We start from the raw sequence: 22,576 nt of genomic DNA, 5'->3' as shown, positions 1-22,576 counted from the left end.
TTTGCGAATTTTTTTTTGAATACTTTTAGCTTCAATTTAATCACGAGGAAGGAACCATTAGGTTATATGAGGCTGATTGCTTTTTTTTGGTAATGACAGGTCTTATAGACCCTCTGATGAGACATAAATGAATCTATTTAAATTTCATATCTAACGTTTTTAACAACTCTGGCTCTACTTGTATTCAAAAAATTATCGCTGATTTTTTTTATTTTACCAGTTTTGATAGTTCATTTCATTTTTCTTAATGTCATTAATGTCTCTTGTTGGCTCCCTGATGAGGCGTGATTGCAGTTTTTTTATTGGCTTGATATTGTAACTAACTAGGGTGTTCAACAAATTTGATATTAGTTGAACAGTTTTCAACATTTCAATGGAACGAATTTCTATTTTTTGAAGTTTGAGATTTTTTCAGAAAGTTATTGCCTATCGATCTTTGAGCCAATGAATTTTTTAATGCTTGGAATGGGGTTAATGGATATCCTCTAAAGACACAGAATTGATTCTGAAGATTTTAGTATCACAATTTGCAGCATTTTTAAAAATTTTTGCAATTGATTTCATTTTTATTAGCCGCACAGCGATAGCTGGGGCTATTATTGGCCTTCTCTTGGTTTTTTTTATTTCATGATTTTTGTTACGACCATATGACGTCACAGCCACTTTTTGTTCATTCGTTCATGCAATTTCAACTGAATTGCATGTGTGACGTCATTTTTCGCTCTTAATGGAGCGATTTTTTTTGTTCATGCGCGTGATTAAATTTTTGGTCACACTTGACTTACCTCACTCTCAAAAATGACTTCCTCACTTTGAAATTGACTTTTGTTTACTTTAATTCAAAGAGATAAGGTCAAATGAGTGTGTGTCACTCTAAATGAAGGATTTGAGATCAGCTAATAGAGGCAGCAATAACTTATACATATTTTTAATCAAAACATATCAGATCAGCCTTCAATGAAAAGACGAGTTTTTTTGGTCTGTCTTTTTTACTGTTTCTTTTAGACTGCCGATCTACGAATCTATTGCGGCTATTTTCTGGCAATCTGCCAGCTATGTTTATTTTTTTCGTTCATATTTGAGTTAATCGATCTTCAAGGGCCAATGAATTTTTTCCGGTCATGCAGATATAATACTGGACCGATTTCAAAAAGAAAAAATGGTCGTGAACAAATTTTTGAAACCTGTATTTTAAAAGGGATAAAATTTCGCCTAAGGGAAAAAAAAGCTTCAAGAGTTGTAGTAATGAGTATATTTTGTTTAGTTTGTTTGATTGTTTTAGTTTCTAAATTTTTTGAGATGATGTTGCTTGTGTTTTGGCTTTGTCCAATTGATATCCTGGTCAGGTAGAGTACTTTTAAGTTTTTCATTCAATTCTTTGAATTGTATTTCAGGACTTGTCCTGCTATGTCCTTTTACTTCGTCTAACAGATTTTTGTTTCGTCTGACCCTGACTTCTTGGAATTGACTTTTTCAATGACTTACCTCACTAAAAAAATGACTTCTGAACTCACTTATGGAACTTTAAATTTTATGAACATTTACTTCTTAATGGTCAATAGTGTGCATCTAAGTAGTGCCAAACATATATGCCCTAATTCTTGATTATTAGAGTCTTGTGTTTTTGATTTCGAATGTTAATTTTGGGATCATCTACGTTTGTGCCCCCAGTACGTTATGCGCCCCCCAGTTACAGAGCAGGTGCCATTACATAGTAAGTCATTATGTAAAAAATATTGCACGTGCATCTGTGGGGTGCAAATATTATGCGCCCACTAAGCTGAGGGGGCACAAACGGAAAAGATCCTAATTTTGAAAAGCCCTATTAGGGCTTTCTCCTTATAGAGCTTACGTGTCTCATGAAAATGACAGTCCAAAGCTAACCCAAAAAGTCTAGTGGTCTATTAATGGACTGGTGGTCGATCTGTCTATCTATTCTCTTTAGTTGTTTCAATTCATGGAAGGCCCCCAATCGTCTATCGCGGCTACTTTCCGGCAATCTGCCGGCTATGTTTGTTAATTATGAACGTGATTTTTGTAATCGTTAATGTAGCATCACTACTAAAACTCTCCTTAGTTACACGAACTATCAGTTAATACTCAAAAGTATCTCAATATGAAAAATTATCGATTAATGGATAGAAAACAAACATCAGGTACGTGTTTATGCCGATGCGTTTTCAATGATTGCTCGGCTGGGATTCATTGTGTCCATTCCTTGATAACTGGATACGTAGAAATATAGAAATTACACAATCCATTTGGTAACAGGATGAGGGTGATGCAATGGAAGCTGATTTGGACAAGGATGAAATCATTCGTGCTGCCGGGAGTGAATTGTCTGGTGAAAAATTGTTAACTACAAAGTACCTATCTCCAGCAGTCAAACAGTCGGTAAGCGTTGTTGTTTATTTCTAAAAAAATTTACTTTTTCTGTTATTGAAAAATAGATAAAACGTCGAATGATCTCTTGCTCTCACAGCATGAAAAAATTCCGTTGAATAGTGACGTAGAAGCTTTTAAAAGTTCTTTTTATTTTTAGGAAGAAAACAATCAGAAGAAAATTATATCATCCGATTCTTAAGAAAATTGATTGATATTTATAATTGTGCTTGAATGATTTGTAGTATTGTTTGTTTCAAGTCTATTTTACTTGTTGCAATAAAAAAGAATTATGCTACACGAAAATGTGACTTCTTCACTGTTAAGCAGGAGAAAATATAGATATCCGATTAAGATGTTCGCATGAAGACGAAGTTACGGTTCATGCTTGTTATTATTCCCAATTATGGTAGTAGTGAGAAATGGGGTGGTCTACCGCACAGAAAAAGGATCCCTCCACTTATTAGTCTCGAACCCAATCTTTTAGTGCTTTCATATGATTCTCATAGTTTTTTAGCCTAAACCACCGTACTACAGGAGCATCATTTTGAAACGTTTTTGGCAATCATATACCGAACTTCATCAAGGTTAGTTCATACAAAGTTCGTTTTATGGCCCATTATTTACTGCTTTATCTTTGTGTTTGACATATCGCAAATTGACTAATTTGCTTTTGGTCCTTTTTGCTTCTGTCTTGTGTGCTCAATTTACCAAACCGCTTCTGGGTAAATTTGATTTTGAATCAAAAACTGTTGTTTTAGATAAAAGCTAAAACTCATTTATTGCTGCACGTTTTGGTATCTCTATCTTTGCCGCCTTTTATCTAGTGTAGACTCAAAGACTAAGAAATGCTACAATTTAAATGCGAAAATCTTAACCGTTCTCTTTCGCGCATACAATAGTACAGCTTTCAAACAAGATTTCTAATTAAGAACAATTTGTAGCAAGAAGACAGCTATGATTATTAAATACAAAGAACAATACAACAATGCTTTTAATAATCAAATTTAATGTTATTGTTTTGCGAATGATAATTTCAAAATTATTCTCTTGAGTCTCTAAAGTTTATCAGAGGCATATCATCCTCTGAGGCTAAATCAACAACCTCGGGGGGGTTATTTTCGCTTTCAGTCTCCCGCATTCTTTTCATTGGTTTGACTTCGGCAATCGGGATTAAACGCTTATTGATTTTCTCTCGCTTAGCCCTCATATAGTTTCTATGGTGAAGCATCAGGGCTGTAAATTCACGTAGATGAATGGCTGTGTATTGCAATGCCCACATATCACCTTTGAGGCTGAACTTCTTAAGGTAGAAGAACACACTCAGTATGATGTCCTGCTGGTCGAAGTATTTGACCGCAAATCTGTAGTACGTGTTGTCTGTATCTAAATAGAAACAAAATTGTCTAGACATTTATGTATCAGAACCCCTCTACCCATCCGCATACAGTTTTAATACGCACATTGATATTCTAGAATAAACCCTAATTAGTTGGAACTATGAAATATTACCCTAAATAGAAACAAAATATCTAGACATTCATATCAGAACACCTCTACCAATCCGCACAGTTTTAATAAGCAGATTGCTATTCTACAATAAACCCTAATTAGTTGGAACATATATAAAATATTACCCTTTATGTCTCGTATCACTTCGCAGTTTTTGCTGTCCATCCTCATGCGTTGGCAGACATTGAAATTAATCACGATTCGGCCTTCTGTGTTGAATTTACCCTCGGAGATTAGTCTCAGTATATCAGACTCGAGAGTACAAGAGTCCATTATTTCTGAGAAGTGGTGTTCAGGTATCACTACTGACTGGTTCAGATATCGTTCGTCGTTTGCGAACTTAAACAGCGTTATCTCAATATTGCTCCCGTTCTCCGATTCATCTCTCGCAACTCGAAGAAGGCGGGTTGATGTTTTATACTCAAAGAAGTATCCACCAGAGACACTTTCCATCATCGACTGGGACTGAAGTTCGGTTTGATTTTTTTGAAATTCGGTTTGATTAAAATTTGAGTTTGTTGAGATGAATCGGTACCTGCGTGAGCCCTTTTTATACTACTAATCTTTTATTGATAACGGTAATGGTCGAGTAAATCAGAAATATCTTGGCGTTTTTATAGCTTTTTGTCTAGGCCCGTGCATATGGAAAACCTGTGTTACCACCTAATTTGGTGCGACTTAAGCCTGCATAAGTCGAATTTATCTTTTCGGCGTGAACAAGTTTTCACTAGATACATTCAATACCAACAACCATCTTCTTCATGAACAAACATAGTATCAATTTATCAGCAGGTGATACCAATATCAAATATATGAGCCAAATAACGGAGACTTTCATTCGATCCTAATTCCTAAACTTGTGCCTCTGCTGAGCAGTCAAGAAAAATTTACTCCGTTCTCTAACTTTCTGTTGAATTTGAAATAATTCTGAAATACAATCAGAATCGAATTTATGATATTTTCCAAAATCGGTAGCACTAATAATCCAAAGTTGTGAGGTGAGAATCGTTCACGTTATTGTTAGAACTAATATCAAGAAAATGGGGTATGGGTTGGTCAATATAGTGAACTGATGAAATGGGATATGCGGGTATGAGGGAAAGAAAGAGGGTTTTAGGAACTTTATGCTGGGTGCTCTTGAAGAGCGAAACTCTTTTTTTTACCGAAAGAGCTGAGCTCTTATTTTTGAGTTTAAAGTTTCCGATCGCTGAATATGGACTTCACTGGGTTGTTCATTTTTTCAGAAAAAATTTCTCATTGGTTTGTCAGCCCACACGCATCAACAATTTTTGGTGCTTTTTTTTTCAGTGAAATTTTAACTCCTTTTCGATTCATACCTTGAATTGAAAATTTACTTTTGGTTAATCTATCGGACTGGCTGACAAAATGAACTTTATGCTAAGCTAGTTAAATACGAAGAGTTGTGCTCTTCCTGCTTTTTTTCTAAAAAGATTTGAGTTTAATTACCGATATCCGTCAAGTTACTGAAAATTTCATGCATATTGACCAAAAGTCTGAAACTTTTGAGTCCCGTTTGATTTTAATTGCTAATCAAAAACAGATCGGCATGCTATTTTGAGATGTGCTCTCAAAATTACTAGTTCGTGGTCTTGATAGTACTGCTAAAAGCATTCAAAAATAACAACAGAAAAAGCAAAAATTAGGAATCAGTAATTTTTGTGATGTGAGGGAGCTGCAAGTAACAAAGGAAACAGAGTTGAGGTTTTGAGCTTCAGAGTGATGTTCAAAATGTTCGACTTTGTTTTTTTTTCTTATATGCAGCTTTCTTATACCTCGCTAAGATTACTGAAGTCAGTATGCTTTTTGATGTGAGAAAGGTGCAAGTTACAAAGAGAACAGAGTTGATGTTTTGAGCGTCAGAGTGATGTTCAAAATTTTTAACTCTGTTCTTTTTGTTTCTTGTAGTTTTCTTATACATCACTAAGGATACTGAATTCTCCTTCTGGCTTCCGTCAGTCTTGGCTACCTCTCGTCGAAGGGACCAAGCAGAAGTCGGGTGGGGGATAGTTGGGAAATAGATTTCGAAAAACTTATGTTTTTCGAAGTCTGTTTTCCGACTATCCTCCATTACATGAATTAAACAAAAAAAGATGCTTGGACTCCCGGTTTTGAATAAACTGGACCCTTGCATCTTTTCTGGCTTGTTCAATTGAACAACGCCAGAGACTTCCTTGTAGCCACTTCCTACAAGGAATAAATAATAAAAATTGATTTAAATAGTTTGTTTAGGCGTTATGGTGAAATGCAATTTGTGTAATCAAGACTTTGCGAAACGACAAGATTTTCTATTGCATAGGCATCAAAAACATTCCGAGCTGCCTGATCAGAGTTTTCGATGTGGCCATTGCCAAACTGTTTTTACGCTTGCCAAAAACTTAGTCCGTCACCTAAAGAATGTGCACAAGTTTGATCGTTCAGTAAGATGCAACACATGTCAGACCTTTTTCGGTCAACAGGACGCATGGCAGAAACACTGCACGGATGAGCATTCAGTGACTGCTCCTGCTGCCAGAACAAATCCTGCTCATCTTTGTCAAAACGATAATTTTTTATTAGAGCGTGAAAGAAAAGCTACTCGGGAGCACTTCCAGTCCTTTCGGCTGAAATTATCAGGAGACTCCAATTTTGACCCTTTTGAGTTTCTTGTTAATAAGGAAAGTGATATCATTGACTTCATCAACAGCAAACTGGAAGATCTGATATTGATCAAATTTGGAATGTGTATTGAAGTGAAATTTGTGAAGCCGTTGACCGATGATAGCACTGTTTGCTTTTTTCACAGTACAATGGAAAGCCTCTCGACGACTTTAACAGCCGACGAATATTTTTCACACGTCGATAAACTGTTGACTAAAATCAACGTTTTCTGCACAGCTGGAAGTGGATGGGTTATTGAAAAATTGCATTTAGTTGAGCTGAAGGTTACAAAGTTTGCGCCTCTCCGAGCCGGATCATATATAGCTACACCGCCGGAACTCGAAAATCAACGAAAATCGGTTCTGAACATCAAGAATCTAAAGGATAATTTTTGTTTTCTCTACTCTGTGTTGGCTGCGCTTTTCCCTATAAAGCAAAATCAAGAAAGACCTCAAAGTTACCGTCAAAATTTTAGCGCACTTCACTACAATCCGAAAAAAATGCCAGTTGCTCTAACTGACATACCGGCTTTTGAGAAAAATAATCACCTTAAAATCAACGTCTTCGCTTATGAACAGACAAAATTTTATCCTGTTTATTTGAGCAAGTACAGAGGCAAAACCAAAAGAATAAATTTGTTACTTTTATCAGAAGAAAACAATTGGCATTATTGCCTGATAAAAAATTTGGATCGTGTTATGAAAGTTTTGCTGCGTTCGCCTGCCACCGCGAACTCAAAGAACAATATACGAAAATTTTGCGAGCGTTGTCTACAGAGCATTGCGCGAGAAAAGTTTAAGCTGCATAAATCTCTCTGCGAGCATCATCAACCTCAAGTTATTCAGATGCCTGAAGAAGGGTCAACGGTGAAATTCAAAAATTGGCAAAAAACTTTCAAATGCCCTTTCGTGGTTTATGCGGATCTAGAGGCTCTCGACGTTCGAACTGAGGCTTTTGAATCAGTTGAGGAACTTGTCAGAAATGGCTTAAATGAAAGCTCTGCTTCGAGTTTTGTCGTTGAAAAACAGTACCCTTGTAGTTTTGGTGCTGTACTAGTTGACAGCAGGAATTCCAACGTGCAACTAAAGAAGTTTTATAGAGGAGAAGACTGCATTTCAGTTCTGATGAGTACTTTGCGAAGTTGGGTTAAATGGGCGGACTCCGAGCGACAACGTTATCGCTTTCTAAAAATGTCAAATTCTGCGAAACAAGACTTTGTTGAGAACTGGACAGCGCCGTGTTGCATTTGTGAAAAAAATTTTCTAATCACTGAGGAGAAAGTAGTCCATCACTGTCATTTAACTGGAACTGTGCTTGGAGTGGCGCACTCAGCTTGCAATTTAGCTGTTACAGTTGGATCGTTTTTACCGGTTCTCTTTCATAATTTGTCGCGATACGATGCTCATCACATAGTGAAGTACCTTGTGTTGGAGGAAAACGAAATTCTCTCTGCAATATCAAGAACTGAGGAGACGTTTATTTCTTTTTCGGTTCAAGTTCCTGTTAAGACCTACATCAATAAATGTGGTGTTGAGAAAATTGTTCGAAACGAAATACGTTTTCTCGATAGTTTCAATTTTATGGCTTCAGGTCTTGATTCTTTGGCTCAGACGTTACAAGATGGTGATCTTAAGTTGCTTCGTAGCCATTTTGCTCAATACTCAGATGCTGATTTCAAAAGAATTAGAAGCAAAGGAATTTTTCCCTACTCCTATCTGGACTGTTTTGAAAAGTTTAAGCATGGTCTTCCCGTTTACGGTGAAGAGTGGAAAAACACATTAACAGGAAAGATAGATATCACAGAGGAAATGCATCAGAAAGCTGTTGAAATGTATCAGTTGTTCAAATGTGAGAACTTTGGAGATTACCACGATGCTTATTTGGAAACTGATGTCTTTTTGCTGGCCGATGTATTTGAACTGTTCCGTTCAGTGTGCATTAATGTTTACCGTCTAGATCCAGCATACTTCTACAGTGCACCGAATCTCAGCTGGGACGCAATGTTGATAACAACGGACGTTGAACTTGGATTGCTTTCGGATGTTGATATGCTCCTCTTTTGCGAAAAAGCAATCAGAGGTGGTCTCAACGGAGTAGGAGCCCTTCGCCACTTTCGAGCAAACAACAAGGATCTGAATGGTTACAACAAGGATCAAAAGTCAGTTTATGGGGCGTTTTTAGACGTAACCTCGCTTTATGGTGGGATAATGATGAAAAAACTGCCAAAAGACGGATACCAGTGGGCTGAGTTTGCTGATATTGATTCTCTCATTGAGACTTATAAAAACAAAGATAGTGTCGGTTACTTTGTTGAAGTTGATCTCAATTATCCCGCCTCGATTCTCAACGATCATTCTGATTTTCCACTGGCTCCTGAGAAACTTTTTATTAGCGACGACTGGTTGTCACCCTATAGTAAGCAGTTAGCTCAAAACCGGGCATCTGTTCCGAAGCTTGTGGAAACTTTATTTGATAAGAAGAATTATATCTGTCATATTGAAAATTTGTTGTTTTATCTGGAACAGGGACTGAAAGTGGTTGCTCTTCATCGCGTGCTCCAGTTTAATCAGTCAGACTGGTTGCGTCCTTATATTGAAAAGAACACTTCTATGCGAAAAATGGCATCAACTACCTTCGAAAAAAATTTCTACAAACTTATGTCCAACGCCTGTTTCGGGAAAACCATGGAGAATAAACGAAACAGAAAAAACATTCAGTTTGTTTCGGATCAGGTTAAAGCTTCGAAACTAACATCAAAACCGAATTTCAAATCGTTCCAAATTATCAGTGACAACTTATGTTCCCTTTACTTCTCCGTGCCAACTGTTGAATGGGATAAACCAACGCCTGTGGGAGCGGCCATCCTTGATCTTTCTAAACTCGCACTATACAATTTTCATTACAACGAGATGAGACCAAGATACGGTTCGCGAATTTGCGTCACGTATAAGGACACGGACTCACTTTTGTATCGCATAGAGACTGATGATCTGTATAAGGACATGGAGGAGTTCAAACATTTGCTAGATTTGAGCGACTATCCAACATCTCATCCACTTTTCGACCCGACAAACAAAAAAGTTCCTTTGACAATGACAGATGAATTAAATGGATCAGTTTTGGAGGAAAGTGTAATCTTGCGATCGAAAATGTATAGTATCAAATTTGTCAGCGGTGTTAAACAGAGTGCAAAGGGCGTTCAGAAGGTACTTAAGAAAACGCTTCATCACGACAAATACCTCCAGTGTCTTCAAACAGGTGTTAGCAGCAGGGCGCCAATGACCAGAATACATTCCGCTAATCACCAGATACAAGTTACGACTACAAATAAAACAGCTCTGAGCTGTTTCGACGACAAGCGGTTTATTCTTGATAATGGCATTGACACCTTACCGTACGGTCATTATAGTCTTGGCCAGGAGCCACCAAAACCTTGCACAACCAGTACTGACTTTTCAAGCGATACCGACGACGACGATCGAGCTTCACTGTCAGCTGACGAAGAGAAGAACTTAATTGAGTTCAAAGAGCTCACTCCACATGACGCAGATTCTGTCTCCACGGCATCAACTTCATCTTTCGGTTGTTAAATGATTTTTTTTAAATAATGCAATTAGAACAAATTTTATAGTGACTATGTTTTAGCTCCACCTGATCCCGGGTTCTTTCCGCGAGAGTTCGATCAAAATGAACCTACTTTGAATTGGAGTGATCTGAGTGACAATGAGCAAGAGGATGATAGCGAGAAAGAGTGTGGGACTGGGAACCCTTTCATTTATGATGAGGCGATAGAAGACGAATTGATTGGCGAGAGCGATGATGAAAATTGTTCAATTGAAGTATTGCCTGCAAAGCGATCGAGGCTGATTGTTCCTTACTCTGACTCAGACTAGAGAAATTAGAAATGTCAAATACAAATTTTTATTACATAATTTTGAACGTATGTTTTGACTGCAGTCGGCTATTAAAAAATCGTATCAAATTTACTTCATTAATCAAACCAATATTTTTAACTGCGCTCTCAACAAGGTGTCGAAATTGCTTCACCGCACTTATGCAGTCTTTTGAGTCATTGTAGTAGGCATGTCCAATTTTTTCAAAAATTTTCAATGCTGTGTAAAGACAGTACATGCCACACAAATTGGAAGATTGGGATTGTGGATGAGGTGATGAGGCAATTTCATGAATAGTATATTTGTCACAATTTGAATAAATAAGATGCACCCTTTCGTAGAAATCGACATAGAAACTTAGTGGAATTGGCAAGCTATTCCAAATTACTATATTAGTTATTGACTTCTTTGCTGGCTTAACATGACTCTCTCTACCACCCCGCCTCTTATTTGAGTTTGTAGTAGTTCCAGAAAAGGTTGAATGAATAGCAACAATCAGTATCCAATGTGTTCCCCTCATATAAGAAGGGGAAGTGTTTATTATTTGGAAACGAAAGCTGCGTTGTGCTATTTTTGGAAAATTGTTGGCCGACCATACGCCTCCAAAAGTAAACTTTAGGAGACAAAACTTTTTAGCTACTTTCTTAATAGACACGTTATCCATTGAAAATAGTTTGGTTTTTGGAGATGTTTCTTTTTGCGTCAATAAAGACCTGACTGAACCTTTCTCCAATCAAAAAAAGTTCAACTGCCTCTGGGAGAGCTTCAGAGAAAAATAATTTGAGGGTTATTGGTGCTCCTGTCAATTCGGGGAATAATGTGAGGTTTTTAGACGCCTCCTGTGATGATGTCAGATCAAAGGTTACAATGAATTTGTTTGCAAAATCCTTCAGAGAAATTTTGTTTCCACCGTTTTTAAATCCCAGAGCCGTTAAACTGTTGTGATATATGCGGACATTGTTCTCTGTGTCGACGGGAGTGCCTGCTATTGGTAAGCCGTTACCGCGTATTATTTCGATTCGTTTCATGTCGTACTTGTGATACAAGAACGGGTTTGTGTCCTTCGAACCTCTAAACTTGTCGTTCGCGACCATGCACAACGTTAAGCGTCTGATTGGCTCAGTTCCAAATATGGACTCTTTAACAAAAGAGTTTTGTCCAGATTGCATGATGAAGCTTTTGCACAAGGATTCTATATAAGGATACCTTGCAGGCGCTTTTAGCAGTGCCCTTTCAATTGAAAGCCGAACGGACTCGGTCACAGTAATTTTGCGAACGAACAGCGAGGCTTTTTCAATAACTGCTGTAAACATTTTGTCTGAGTCGTCACCTAAGCTAATCAGACTGAACTCATTACTGGCGCGGTAGAGTTTTATTCGAATATCAACTTCCGGGAGCATTAGTTTTTCGCAACTGAAAAAATCCACATAGAGAGAGCCATAGAAATTGAACGTGTAGTCGCCGGTCAATGTGTCCTTTAAGCGGTATTGCAGCCATTCTGATTTATTGGCATCTGATGAGGGTTCTGGATCGTAAGTGTATCCCTGACAAGCTGCCCAAGTCTCCTTACTATCACTGTTTGTTGTCAACTCGGTCTCCAAAAAAGCGCGATGATGGTACGTGTTGTTGCTGTCCGAAATCAGAATTCCATTAGCGTATACTTCAACTTGTGAAAACAGACTGTGTAGCGCGTTATTTGCAAAAACAACCTTGCTTGCGTCGCTTGCCTTGATACGATCTTTTCCATCGGGCGTGTAAATAGCCACTTGAAGTCCTAATTGTAAAAAATTGAGGTCGATGCAATTGCGTTGATCTCCACAAATCAGAAAATCCAAGGTTGGACCTCGAGAACCAACTTGTGGGTAGATTTCCTGGTCGAATCCGCTTTCATAATTAACAAGAACATTGGGTTTTTCGAAAAAATCTAGCGCTGTATGTGTTACAGGGTTGGCAATATCTGCTGCTAAGGTCGTAAACTCGGTCATTTAGTACTTTATGTTTGACAAAATATCAGTTCGACTGCGTTTGGCTTTTGAATTTTTAAAAGTGCTGCCGTTGATCGTTTTTGCAGTCCGCTTGCGAGAGGTTGTCTTTCTTATCTCTCGTGTATTTGCTGATAAGGATTCCCTGGGGGGGCTCCCGCCCGCCACCGGGCGTACGGACGGCGCGGCGACGCGGGCCCGGGCGCCCGATGCGTGCGTGGAGCGCGGTCCTTTCGGCGCCGCACGCGAGCGGGACGGCTTCACGGAGTCTGAGATTGTTTTTGAAACTGATTTTTTGATCGAATCTTTCGCAACAGCTTTTAGCTTCTTTTTTCCGGCTATCATCTGACCAATTTCTGGAATTGCTGCACTGACAAGATTCCGTCCAACCTTCTTGGCAATCGGCAATGCGTATTTTTTCAAAAGAGGTAATGTGCAACGGCCAATACGCACAGCTAGAGCACCAAGACCAGCGGCACCTGAACCAAATTGTCTGGCAGGGCCTACATGAGTAACAAAATTGTCTTGATTTCTTGAAATTTGAGCGTCGTAATGTGCGTCCATGAGCGACTGCTTTTTGTGTTCGTAATGGGATAAATGATTTTTATTGGGGCAAAAGTTGGAATTTCAGAGTCAGCCAGCTGCGACCTATTGATAGAAAAGGCATAAGTTGGCCTGTTTCATCGCGAATAGTTATGGTTATTGATTGAAATGATGACTTGACTACATCTTTCCACTGCAGGTTTGAGAAGGATTGGTGACAAATAGTTGCTACCTCGTCTAGTTTCCTATTTGATGTACTGTTGATCGCAATTGATCTAAGAAGTGATGTGAAAGTGTTGCCCAGTATTTCATCCTGTATGAGGTCACAATAGACAAACATTGTATGGCGCCCACCTGAAATGTCAACTGGAAATTTTGGGTTGACGCCAACTTTAAGAATGTCTGTACCAAGAATATTTTGAAGGTCACTGGAAATGAGTTCTATACTGGATGGTGTTTCAAAGGGTTTTGTTCCGTTCCATGTCTGTTGGCCTTCATCTTCACTTGAGCTGGCGGCTGTCAGAAAACCGTCCTCCTCGTTTTCTGTAGACTGGAAATCATCTTTTTGGTGACCTCGTGGCAATATTTTTAGCTTTTGACTGTGACTTGATATACACCAATTGTAAGGCCAATCAGTTGCGTGTCTTGATCGAAAACTCTTAGCAAAAATTTTGCTCATCAAATGATCAATCGATGGGTAGTAGCCGGTGTCAATTGTGCATCTCGAGTTGGAAATTTTTGCAGGACTGTCCGTCGCACCTGTAGGTCGACGCCGACGACGGCCTATGTCAACGTAGAGCTCGTCAGCACTTGTTGGCTCTATTACCTTATCGCCATCATCGTCATGATCATCGTTATCATCTTCAGAGGACTCTGATTCCCCATGATTAGTTTCTAGTAATCCTTGTGTAACGTTTTGAAATTTAGCGGGCCATGAAATTTCGAGCAATGCCACTTGCCAGCGGCCAAATTTTTTGTTGAGATCAATTGTTTTTGGCAACAAGTTGGTAAAAGATGCCATTGTGTTGCCGGGGTAAGTGTTTGTGGACGAGTTTGAAATTAAATTTATTGTGAAACTTCTAAGGCTGTCTAATGATGTCATATTAAATTTCGGAATATTTTGTTAGTTCAGCTTCGTAAAATCTGCCGTCTATCGCTTCACTTGTTTCATGGGAAACTACACGGTATGTTGGAGGGTTGAGTGTGAGGACCTTATCTATTCGAAATATCTCGTGACTGAATTGTATCTGATAACCACGATGAAAGGTTTTAATATTTCTCTTTATCCGAACCGTTTCACCAACTGAAAATTTTGGTTTTTGGATCTTCTCGTTCAATGTGAGGGATACCAAGAGGCTTGTATGTTGCTTGGTCACTTTTTTCGGAGCGAGACCAGTCACTCTGTTTACACGCGAGTTGATTACATTGACAACGTTTTGTAGGTTATCTATGTAGCTGCTTGTATGGTTTTCATTCAAGTACTTGTAAATCAGAGACTTGATTGATCGGATGTTTCGTTCTGCAAAAGCGCTTTTCTTTTCGTTTCTTGTTTGGTAGAGAATTATTTTTTTCTGTTCGCAAAACTGTTTGAAAGAGCCTAAAAATTCCTTCCCATCGTCAGTCCACACTTTCTCTGGTCTGATTTTTGTTGTCATTGTTGCAAAAGCTCTCCTAGTTGTGGTGGCGTATTTGTTTTTCATTGGTTGAACACGCAGGAAACGACTTAATGTGTCCACAGCGACTAGTAAATATCTGGTGTTTCGGTTGTCGGCAGATAGTGATTGCATATCTGCGAGATCAAGGGACCAAATTTCATTCAAGCGGTATGATTGCACCTTCAGTCGGGGAAAACGGTGCCTAGTTTGTTTGAACTTGGTGTATGTTGAGTTTGTTTTCAGATAGGTCTCTACAGTTTTCCGCTTTAGTCCGGTTTCTTTTATCAATCTATTGACACTGCCGTAGGCTGAGGGGTAGTTTGAGTTGGTATAGAATTTTTGTGCTGTTTGTAGGCCACGGCTATGGGTGATTGCTGATGAGATTACCCTTTCATTTCTGCATTTTGTGCAAGTAAAAGTTCTGCTGTTGTAGTCATTTACATTTAGTAAGCCAGAGCACTGGTAATGCACCCAACCGCATATTGTGCAGTAGAAAAGCGGTCGTTTTTTTGTACTTTTCCCCAAAAGTTTCTTGCAGCTTCCACATTTGAGTTTCCTGGCTGGTCCCGGGTTTCTCTCCACTCCGGCAAGTATTAGGAGCAATTCAATAAGAAGGTGTAGTGTTGAGATGTTCAGTATCTGGGAGAAAACATGGAAAGCCATGTGGTGTTCGAATCTCTCGTAAGTTTAGGGCTGACTGCCTTGGCGTTTGTATTTGCAATTAAGTGTTGAGCAATTTTCAATGCTCTAATCAATTCAAGGTCTGCAGGTGAAATTTTTTTTGTGGGATGCTGAATGTTCATCCAAAGTTGAAATAAATTGCTGTCTGATGGAGGTCCTCCGGATTTGTTTTGTAATTTTCCTGTTTGCTCGTCAATTGCTATTGTTTCTGATTTCTGCAACAATTTGATTATTGCTTTTGATTTTTCAATTTTCCCACTTGTCAGTCCAGTTGATAATAGTTGTTCTACTATTTCGTTTGCTTCGTCCGAACTCAAATTATTTTGCTGATGTTCCCTAGCTACCATTTCATCTGTTTCTTGGTTTGATCCACCAGGCTTAGGTACTTGATTGAGGGTGGCTGCAACACTCAATTGAGCTGCAACGTCTGTTTCGTTGTTTTTGTTGCTGTGAGAAAGTAAGTATTCTTTAGTGGTGGAGGTTGAGGTCTGGCTATCTTGTACTGTTTTGTTTCCGTTCAACAGCTCGTTATAGGTTTGTAATGAAATAAGTAAAAACTTTTTTGCTTCTACTTTAGTTTGCTTGCTCATCTTTAAAATGATTTTGAACGGGCTCATAAATTATTTTAATTAGCTGCAATCCCTGATTGGTTGCGAGAAGTTTTTGTTTCTGACTGAACTTCACTTTCTTATTACAAACAAATGTTAAAATGTTTTTAAATTTTTTTAATTTGCTCTCATTTAAAGTAGTTTGAGCTAATGAGACATTCCCATGAACAATGTTATAAATACAGTCCAGTAGAAACTTTATAAACTCATTATGAAGATGGAGAATTGCGAAACGCTTCAGTACAGGTTTGAAGCCCATAAGCAGTTTGAAAGTAGTCAGATGATGAGAATGATTCATCGAGTTGAATTTTATTATCTAAGGTTTGTGAACTGTAAAATATTGTAAAATTGTCCGTCAAGTTTGAACATAACCGTAGCTGCTCACAGCATCGAGGATCCAGGTCAATCAACAAATGTCCCAATGGTTCCTTGGTTGCAGTTTTATACGCTGACAATAAAAGATTACGGCTGCCCAATTGGCGGCCAAGAACGTCAATTTGTATAATATCTCTGGGGTTTTTCAGCAAAAGCATATGCGTAACATTAAGATCAATTGTTTTTGAGTTTTTACTTTTTTGATACAAATTATGCTTCAATAAAATTGCGTGTCTGTTTTGATGGCGACCAGAAATAACTAGATTTATAAATTCTTCTTGTTCGCTGGCTTCATTGTACACATCGTCGAAAACCACTAGTTGACGATTTTTCTCATGAGTAGAATTGATTTTGCTCCAATCAAGTCCATGAATGAAACTTATTTTTGTGTCAAGAATATTGGCAAGCTCTGTATAAACTTTTTGCCAATGCTGATATACATATGTCACTTTGTCAAAGTTGGGAGAAAATAAACGTTCTTGTTTGATGAGGATATCTGCAACCAGGCGTGTTTTTCCTGATCCACTGGGTCCGACGACCACCATCATCAAATGAGGTTCCGTTACAATAACTTTATTCATTTGGGTGTGGGAATAAAACAGCCAATACTAAATGCTAAAAGCGACCAAATTTCTGGTCTTTCGGTTGAGAACTTATTGATGAACAGAAAGCAAAGGCTCGTTGCAATCGCTCCAATCAAAAGAAAGATGTGAATACTGTAAAATACCAAAGATCTTTCAATGTTTCCACACAGTTTCCACGGTGGGCGCTCCTCATTGTTATCATCAAAAATAATCTTACTGGCAAAATCCAACTGACAATCCGGTGAGTCGGCCATGACTATAGTGTACTCCTAGGCGGTGGCTCAGGTGTTGGCGTCTTATTCGATTGCTGTGATATAGCGACAAAGTATTCCAACAGTTTAGCTGCCTCAATTAGCAGTTCAATTTCATCTCGAGTAAGATCAATTTCGGTTTGAACGGGAACACATCTCTGACCCACCTTTTTCCAACACAGTTTCCGCAAAATAATTTCTTCATTCTGATTTTTGTTTAAAAATTGCAAAGCTGCGAGCTTTGAAATATGCAGTGTAAAGTTATCTAAGTTATTGCTAGTCATCTAAAATGGCAACGCATCAAAATAGGACCGAAAAACTAGTTTGAATATTGTCCAAAAAAGAACACCGGTAACGTGCCCGAAAAGAAAATGGCTAGGAATGTTTGAAACAATGTATACATAGCCGGGCCCTGTTGCGTATTGTTCTTTCATGAACCCAAAGGCATCATGAAATGCAGCATGCGTTCTCAAAATTTTAAAATGCTTGAGATATTTATGAAGTCTGCTATCACCAGGTCCTATCAATCCACCATGTGGGGCCAGTTTGTTGATGACCTGGAGATCAGAATTTGGTTCAATGAACATACAAACTGCCAAAAAGGCATTCTTTGTTGTTTCGTTCCTAGGAAAATGCTTGGAAACGATTTCAAAGTTGTTCAATACTTTATTAATATCAGGAATGTTTATCATTCAAATGCCCCAACCAACTGATTTACAGAGTGTATATAAAGAAAATGGTGTTTATAGTTACAGTTTTTTTTATCAGTTTTTCTTTGTTTGTTTAGATGATTCATCGGAGTTTTCCACCTCTTCTTTGCGCGCCTTGTTCTCCCAGTCCTCCTCTAAAGGAGCGTCCCAACATTCCCAGCAAGTACACTGCGCATTATTCATTCCACATTGAACTTCCAAGTAGACCGAGTGATCCGATCTGTAAATTGATCCCCAGCCAGTCGCCAATATATCAATGTAGTCTTCTAAAGTGTTCTTGAACGGAGAATCGGTACTCTCAAGGCTTTCAATTTTCGTCAGAATTCTTCTCTGATAATCCGTCATGCCTGCTGGCTCTAATCGCCGATTTGGGCAAGATCGTTCAATTTCCCACACTGTCTCCATTGCGCTACATCTTTTGGGTGAAATATCCCTTACGGTATCAGCGTTTCTTGTGAATTGCTCGAAGATGTCTCCCCGTCTTGTAATGTCTGATATGTTGAGACGCAAGAATTGCTGATTGAACGTCTGAAACGCGCTTGATGGTGCAAAAATTCTTGCCTTGATCTCAAAGAGGATTTTGCTTTCATGGCGAATATAGGATTTGATGATCTTCTCCATATGTTTTGGATTATTGTTTGTATAGACCAGAATGTGTTGGTGCTCAAATGAGATGTCGTCGCACCATCTGAAATGCTGTTGAGTCTTTTCTGGCTCATGGTTAACAACAGCAAATTGCCATTCTGTGAACTGATCAATCCAGTGTGCAAGGCCTTTTGGCTGAACTGGGGTTGTCTGACTGGCCTCTCGTTGGTCGGTCTTGCGTCTCTTGCTGTTTGAATCGAATGGAAACTGAGAGGGAATGAGGACTTGAGCACTGTAGACTATGAATCGAAAGTTATCTGAATTTTCTGGACAGCTATTCATGGTAACTGCTGAAATTGAGTGATTTTAAGTTTTGGAGCTTAGTATTTATAGGGTGGCTTATTTATTCGAACTCAGATAAAATTCCAAAATTGTGATAGCATTGTTTGTTCAATCATGATAAAAAGTAATTTTGGTTACAAGAAGGCAACTTAGCCCAGTTGGTCATAATGACGTACCATCTGGGCCAAGTTGCCTTAGAATTTGCGGTATTTTGAATTGTTTTAAAGAATTGTGTTACAAAATGCAATAACCGTAAATAGTGATACAATGTTAGCAGTATTTGGGTTTTGTAGCTCAAGGGAGTAGGCAGCTTTCTAGGTGTTAGATAGAGTGATTTTGGCGTAGGTTCGAGACTGGGTAGGGAGGGATCCTATATCTGTGCGGTAGACCACCCCATTTTTCACTACTTATGGTGTATTTACGGTAATGGGGTGGGAGTATATATGTTCTCAAATTGGAGGGTTGGGGGATAAATGCAATGGATGGAAGGATTGGTGCAATGTTTTAGTTGCTGCCTCCTAAATCTGCAGCTTCTAAGAGTAGACAGCTGGATGCAAGTGAGCCTCTGATGCGACCCACTACTCCCAGCAGAACACATATTCCAAAGTGAGTTCCATGTCTCACGTCATGTCTCTTCAACTGAAACTGTTGCGAATGTCAGCGCAGTCTCTAGAATTTTGATTATTAAGAAATTAGAAATTAAAACAGAAGTGAGAAATTCTCCAGAATTGGGGACACAAGACACGTTCCTTTAACATCGCAAAACAAAACTACAAATGATTGACTTCCCAAATTTTTTTTGAAACGTGAGCAATATCAATCGGAATTGTTTTTTCTGTTGTGAAAAAAAATGTTTGTGAAACCAGTCTAGTTACTTTGCTCTAGAAAAACTCAGCGGAGGTATGCATTATAATGCAGACAGCGTTTTAAAAATTTTTCTTTTTGTGAAGTTTCAATACTCAATTAGGATCCTAAGGTATAGTTTCTAATTTGTTTCAGGTCTGCTGGAGTTGGCGACAACAATAGTGCAGTAAGTCGAATAGGATCTGATCTTTCGTAATTAATAGCCGCCCTCATCTTCTCAACCGGCTATTATAGCGCTCTTTTTTTATAGCTGCGAAGCTGTAAGCTGAGCGTAGCTATATTGCGGTGCTCTTGGTTTTTTTGTTTCGTCGTCTGACGCTTTATTTTCGTTTTACATTTGTTCTAGAACATTCTGTCTCGTCACTGCTTAAATGGCTTTTTCGCGCTTAGTTTCACGCTTTCTGCGTGACCTAAATTGCGGTTATTCAGAAACAGAATCTGTTCCTAAAACAAAGTTGATTGTAAGAAAACAGATTGTATGGTCCGACAGCCGAGTGGTTAAGGCGACTGGCTGTTAATCCGGAGATCGCCGGTTCGAGACGCGACAGGGAAACTTTTTGCACCCAAAAAAACCTCCTTTGAAATAAACTTGTAAGTTTTATAGGCGGCGGCGATAACTATTATCAACTCACTTCTGTATCTTTTTCCATCTGTATTTTACGGCACGCAAGTCTATTTCGCAGCTATTCCGGCAATCTGCCGGCTATGTTTTCAATTCAAAGAATATGAATTGAATTGGGGCGCTGTCTTTTTTTTACGACTGGAAGAGTAGTATTGGCGGAGAGTCTTTTTGGTCGGTAACTTTGTTGGAGTGTGTTTGAAACAGGGAGCGAAATGAGTGAAAAAGTGATTAGGTCAAATTGCTGATGAGCAGAGAGAAGAGAGAGTGGTGTTCTGTTCATGTCATATTTTTGAGAGACAGCGAGAAAAGGAGGCGTTAAAAAATTTTCGCTTAGCGAGCGAATTTTTTTGATCACGTATTAAGAAGAGTTTGTCAAATACTTTTTATTTGTTGTTTTTAATAGCCGCCCTCATCTTCTCAGCCGGCTATTATAGCGCTCCTTTTTTAATCCAAGAATTGGATTGTATTGGTGCTCTGTCTTTTTTTTATTTTTGTAAGATGTTTTCACACCTGTTTTCATGACTTTGAGCTTTCAAAACGGGATAAACAGGTAAAGCTCAGCGAGCATCAAGTTCCATTAGAGGCCCGCGTTTAGTGGGCCCTCAAGTAATCAGAGTGGTGAAGCTACTGGGAATGCCGTAATTCAAGGTTAAAAGGTCATTTTTGGGAGTTTCTGAGCCTAAAATAATGAAATTTTTAGCACTTTATCGTCATTTTTCGGATTTTTTGTTCGACCAGTCTGAAATTGAGGTTTATTAAAGTTGATAAAGGTCCTTTGCAAGACGTAATTGCTTTTTATGTCCACTTTAAGTGCTATATCTATTGCTACTCCAAACATAAACTCTGTAATTTATACTAATTTTTTCAAATTGTTTGAAAATTTTTGTTATTTTTTGAGTTGTTTCAGACTTTGATAGCCAAACAACTCCTCTGGGTTTTAATAATAGGTTATTGCATAGTTTCTAGTGGTAATGAAGTGGTTTTAAACATTTTAACTTCATGAATTTTACCAATTTTTTAAAATCAAACTTGGTTTTTTGTTTCAATTTTTTTTGACATTTATTGTCATTCAACTTTTCCAGCCCCAGGGGGCAAGGAGCCTCATCTAGGGTTTGCTAACAGTTTACTGAAAATATTTTTTGGCCATGGAATGGTATTCAACATTTTAATATCTTTTACCAATTTTTTGATAAAGTTGCAATTTTTTTCTTTAAATTTTTGAAATTTTTTTTCAGTGGCCAGGGAACCTCCTTTAGGGTTTGCTAGTATGTTACTACATAGTTTTTAGGTGTAATAAATTAGTTTCCAATTTTTTTAAATTTGTAGGCAATTCTTTAAATAAAGCTTGCAATTTAAAATTTTCGATTGTTTTCAAATTTTTCGATTTTTTCGAGTTTAACTATCTTTACTGGCCAACGAAACTTTTTAAATGTTGTAGACGGTTTACAAAACAGAACTCCAGAGTCAAAAAAATGTTTTGAACTTTTTTATAGCCCTATTTTTGGAAATTTTCTTTAAATTTTTTCTCAGTTTCTTGATGCATTTGTCATTTTTGTCCAGTTTGTCTACTTTTAGAGGCAGATTCATCTCTTTCAAGTTTTTGCGTGAGTTAATGAGTATATTGAAATGAGTCATATTTGGCCTTCAAGGGTTTTAGCAATGATCGTTTTTTTTGGTTAGTTTGTTTGATTCTTTTAGTTTCTCAACTTTTGAGATTTTGTCTTGTTAGCTGGGATTGTTCAATTGATCTGCTGGTCAGGCTCATTAGGTCTGTCTTTCATTCAATTACTTGGATTGTATTTCAGGACTTGTCCTGCTATGGTTTTCACTTCGTCGAACAAAAAAATGTTTCGCTTTACCTCATTTTGCCGCTTTTTCAACATTTTGCGTGAAATCTTCTTGACTTCTCGGATCTTTTCCGTTTGTGCCCCCCCAGCGTATTGGGTGCATATTATTTGCAACCCCCAACGGCACGTGCAATATTTTTACATAATGATTTACTATGCAATGACACGTGCTCTGTAACTGGGGGGAGCATAACGTACTGGGGGGGCACAAACGTAAAAGATCCAACTTCTCTAGGCTAGTTTCTCTTTTCTCTCATTCTGCTAAAAGTGATTTTGAACATCAGTTGCTCAGCAAAGCAATTCAAAATGAACAGAGTCAGTATAAAAATCGAAGTCAGAAATAGAAACGGGATAAACCCATAAAGCCCAATTTTAGATGCCCGCTATTTGAACGTCGTTCCTATAAGTATTATTTACCTCTCTCTAATGCTTTTTGGTATTGATAGTAGCCCCTGTAGCCTCTCTCTAAGAAACAAAAGTAT

General features: G+C 38.2%; 1 protein-coding gene across 3 annotated transcripts in view; it reads left to right on the top strand.

The window, feature by feature from the left end:
* LOC142350886 (lisH domain-containing protein ARMC9-like) overlaps positions 1-22,576 on the top strand; it is a 100,833-nt gene that overhangs the window by 64,020 nt on the left and 14,237 nt on the right. For all 3 annotated transcript variants that reach the window (XM_075402870.1, XM_075402871.1, XM_075402869.1), the window contains 3 exons: positions 2,272-2,394; positions 19,270-19,367; positions 19,761-19,791. In XM_075402870.1, coding sequence (XP_075258985.1) covers positions 2,272-2,394; positions 19,270-19,367; positions 19,761-19,791 — 252 coding nt within the window. The remainder of the gene's footprint in view (positions 1-2,271; positions 2,395-19,269; positions 19,368-19,760; positions 19,792-22,576) is intronic.

This window comes from Convolutriloba macropyga, chromosome 12 (assembly GCF_964194025.1).
Source record: "Convolutriloba macropyga chromosome 12, txConMacr16.3, whole genome shotgun sequence".
Classification (NCBI taxonomy): domain Eukaryota; kingdom Metazoa; phylum Xenacoelomorpha; order Acoela; family Convolutidae; genus Convolutriloba; species Convolutriloba macropyga.
Note: the sequence above shows the minus strand (reverse complement) of the source record. Positions and strands in the feature narration are given on the sequence as shown.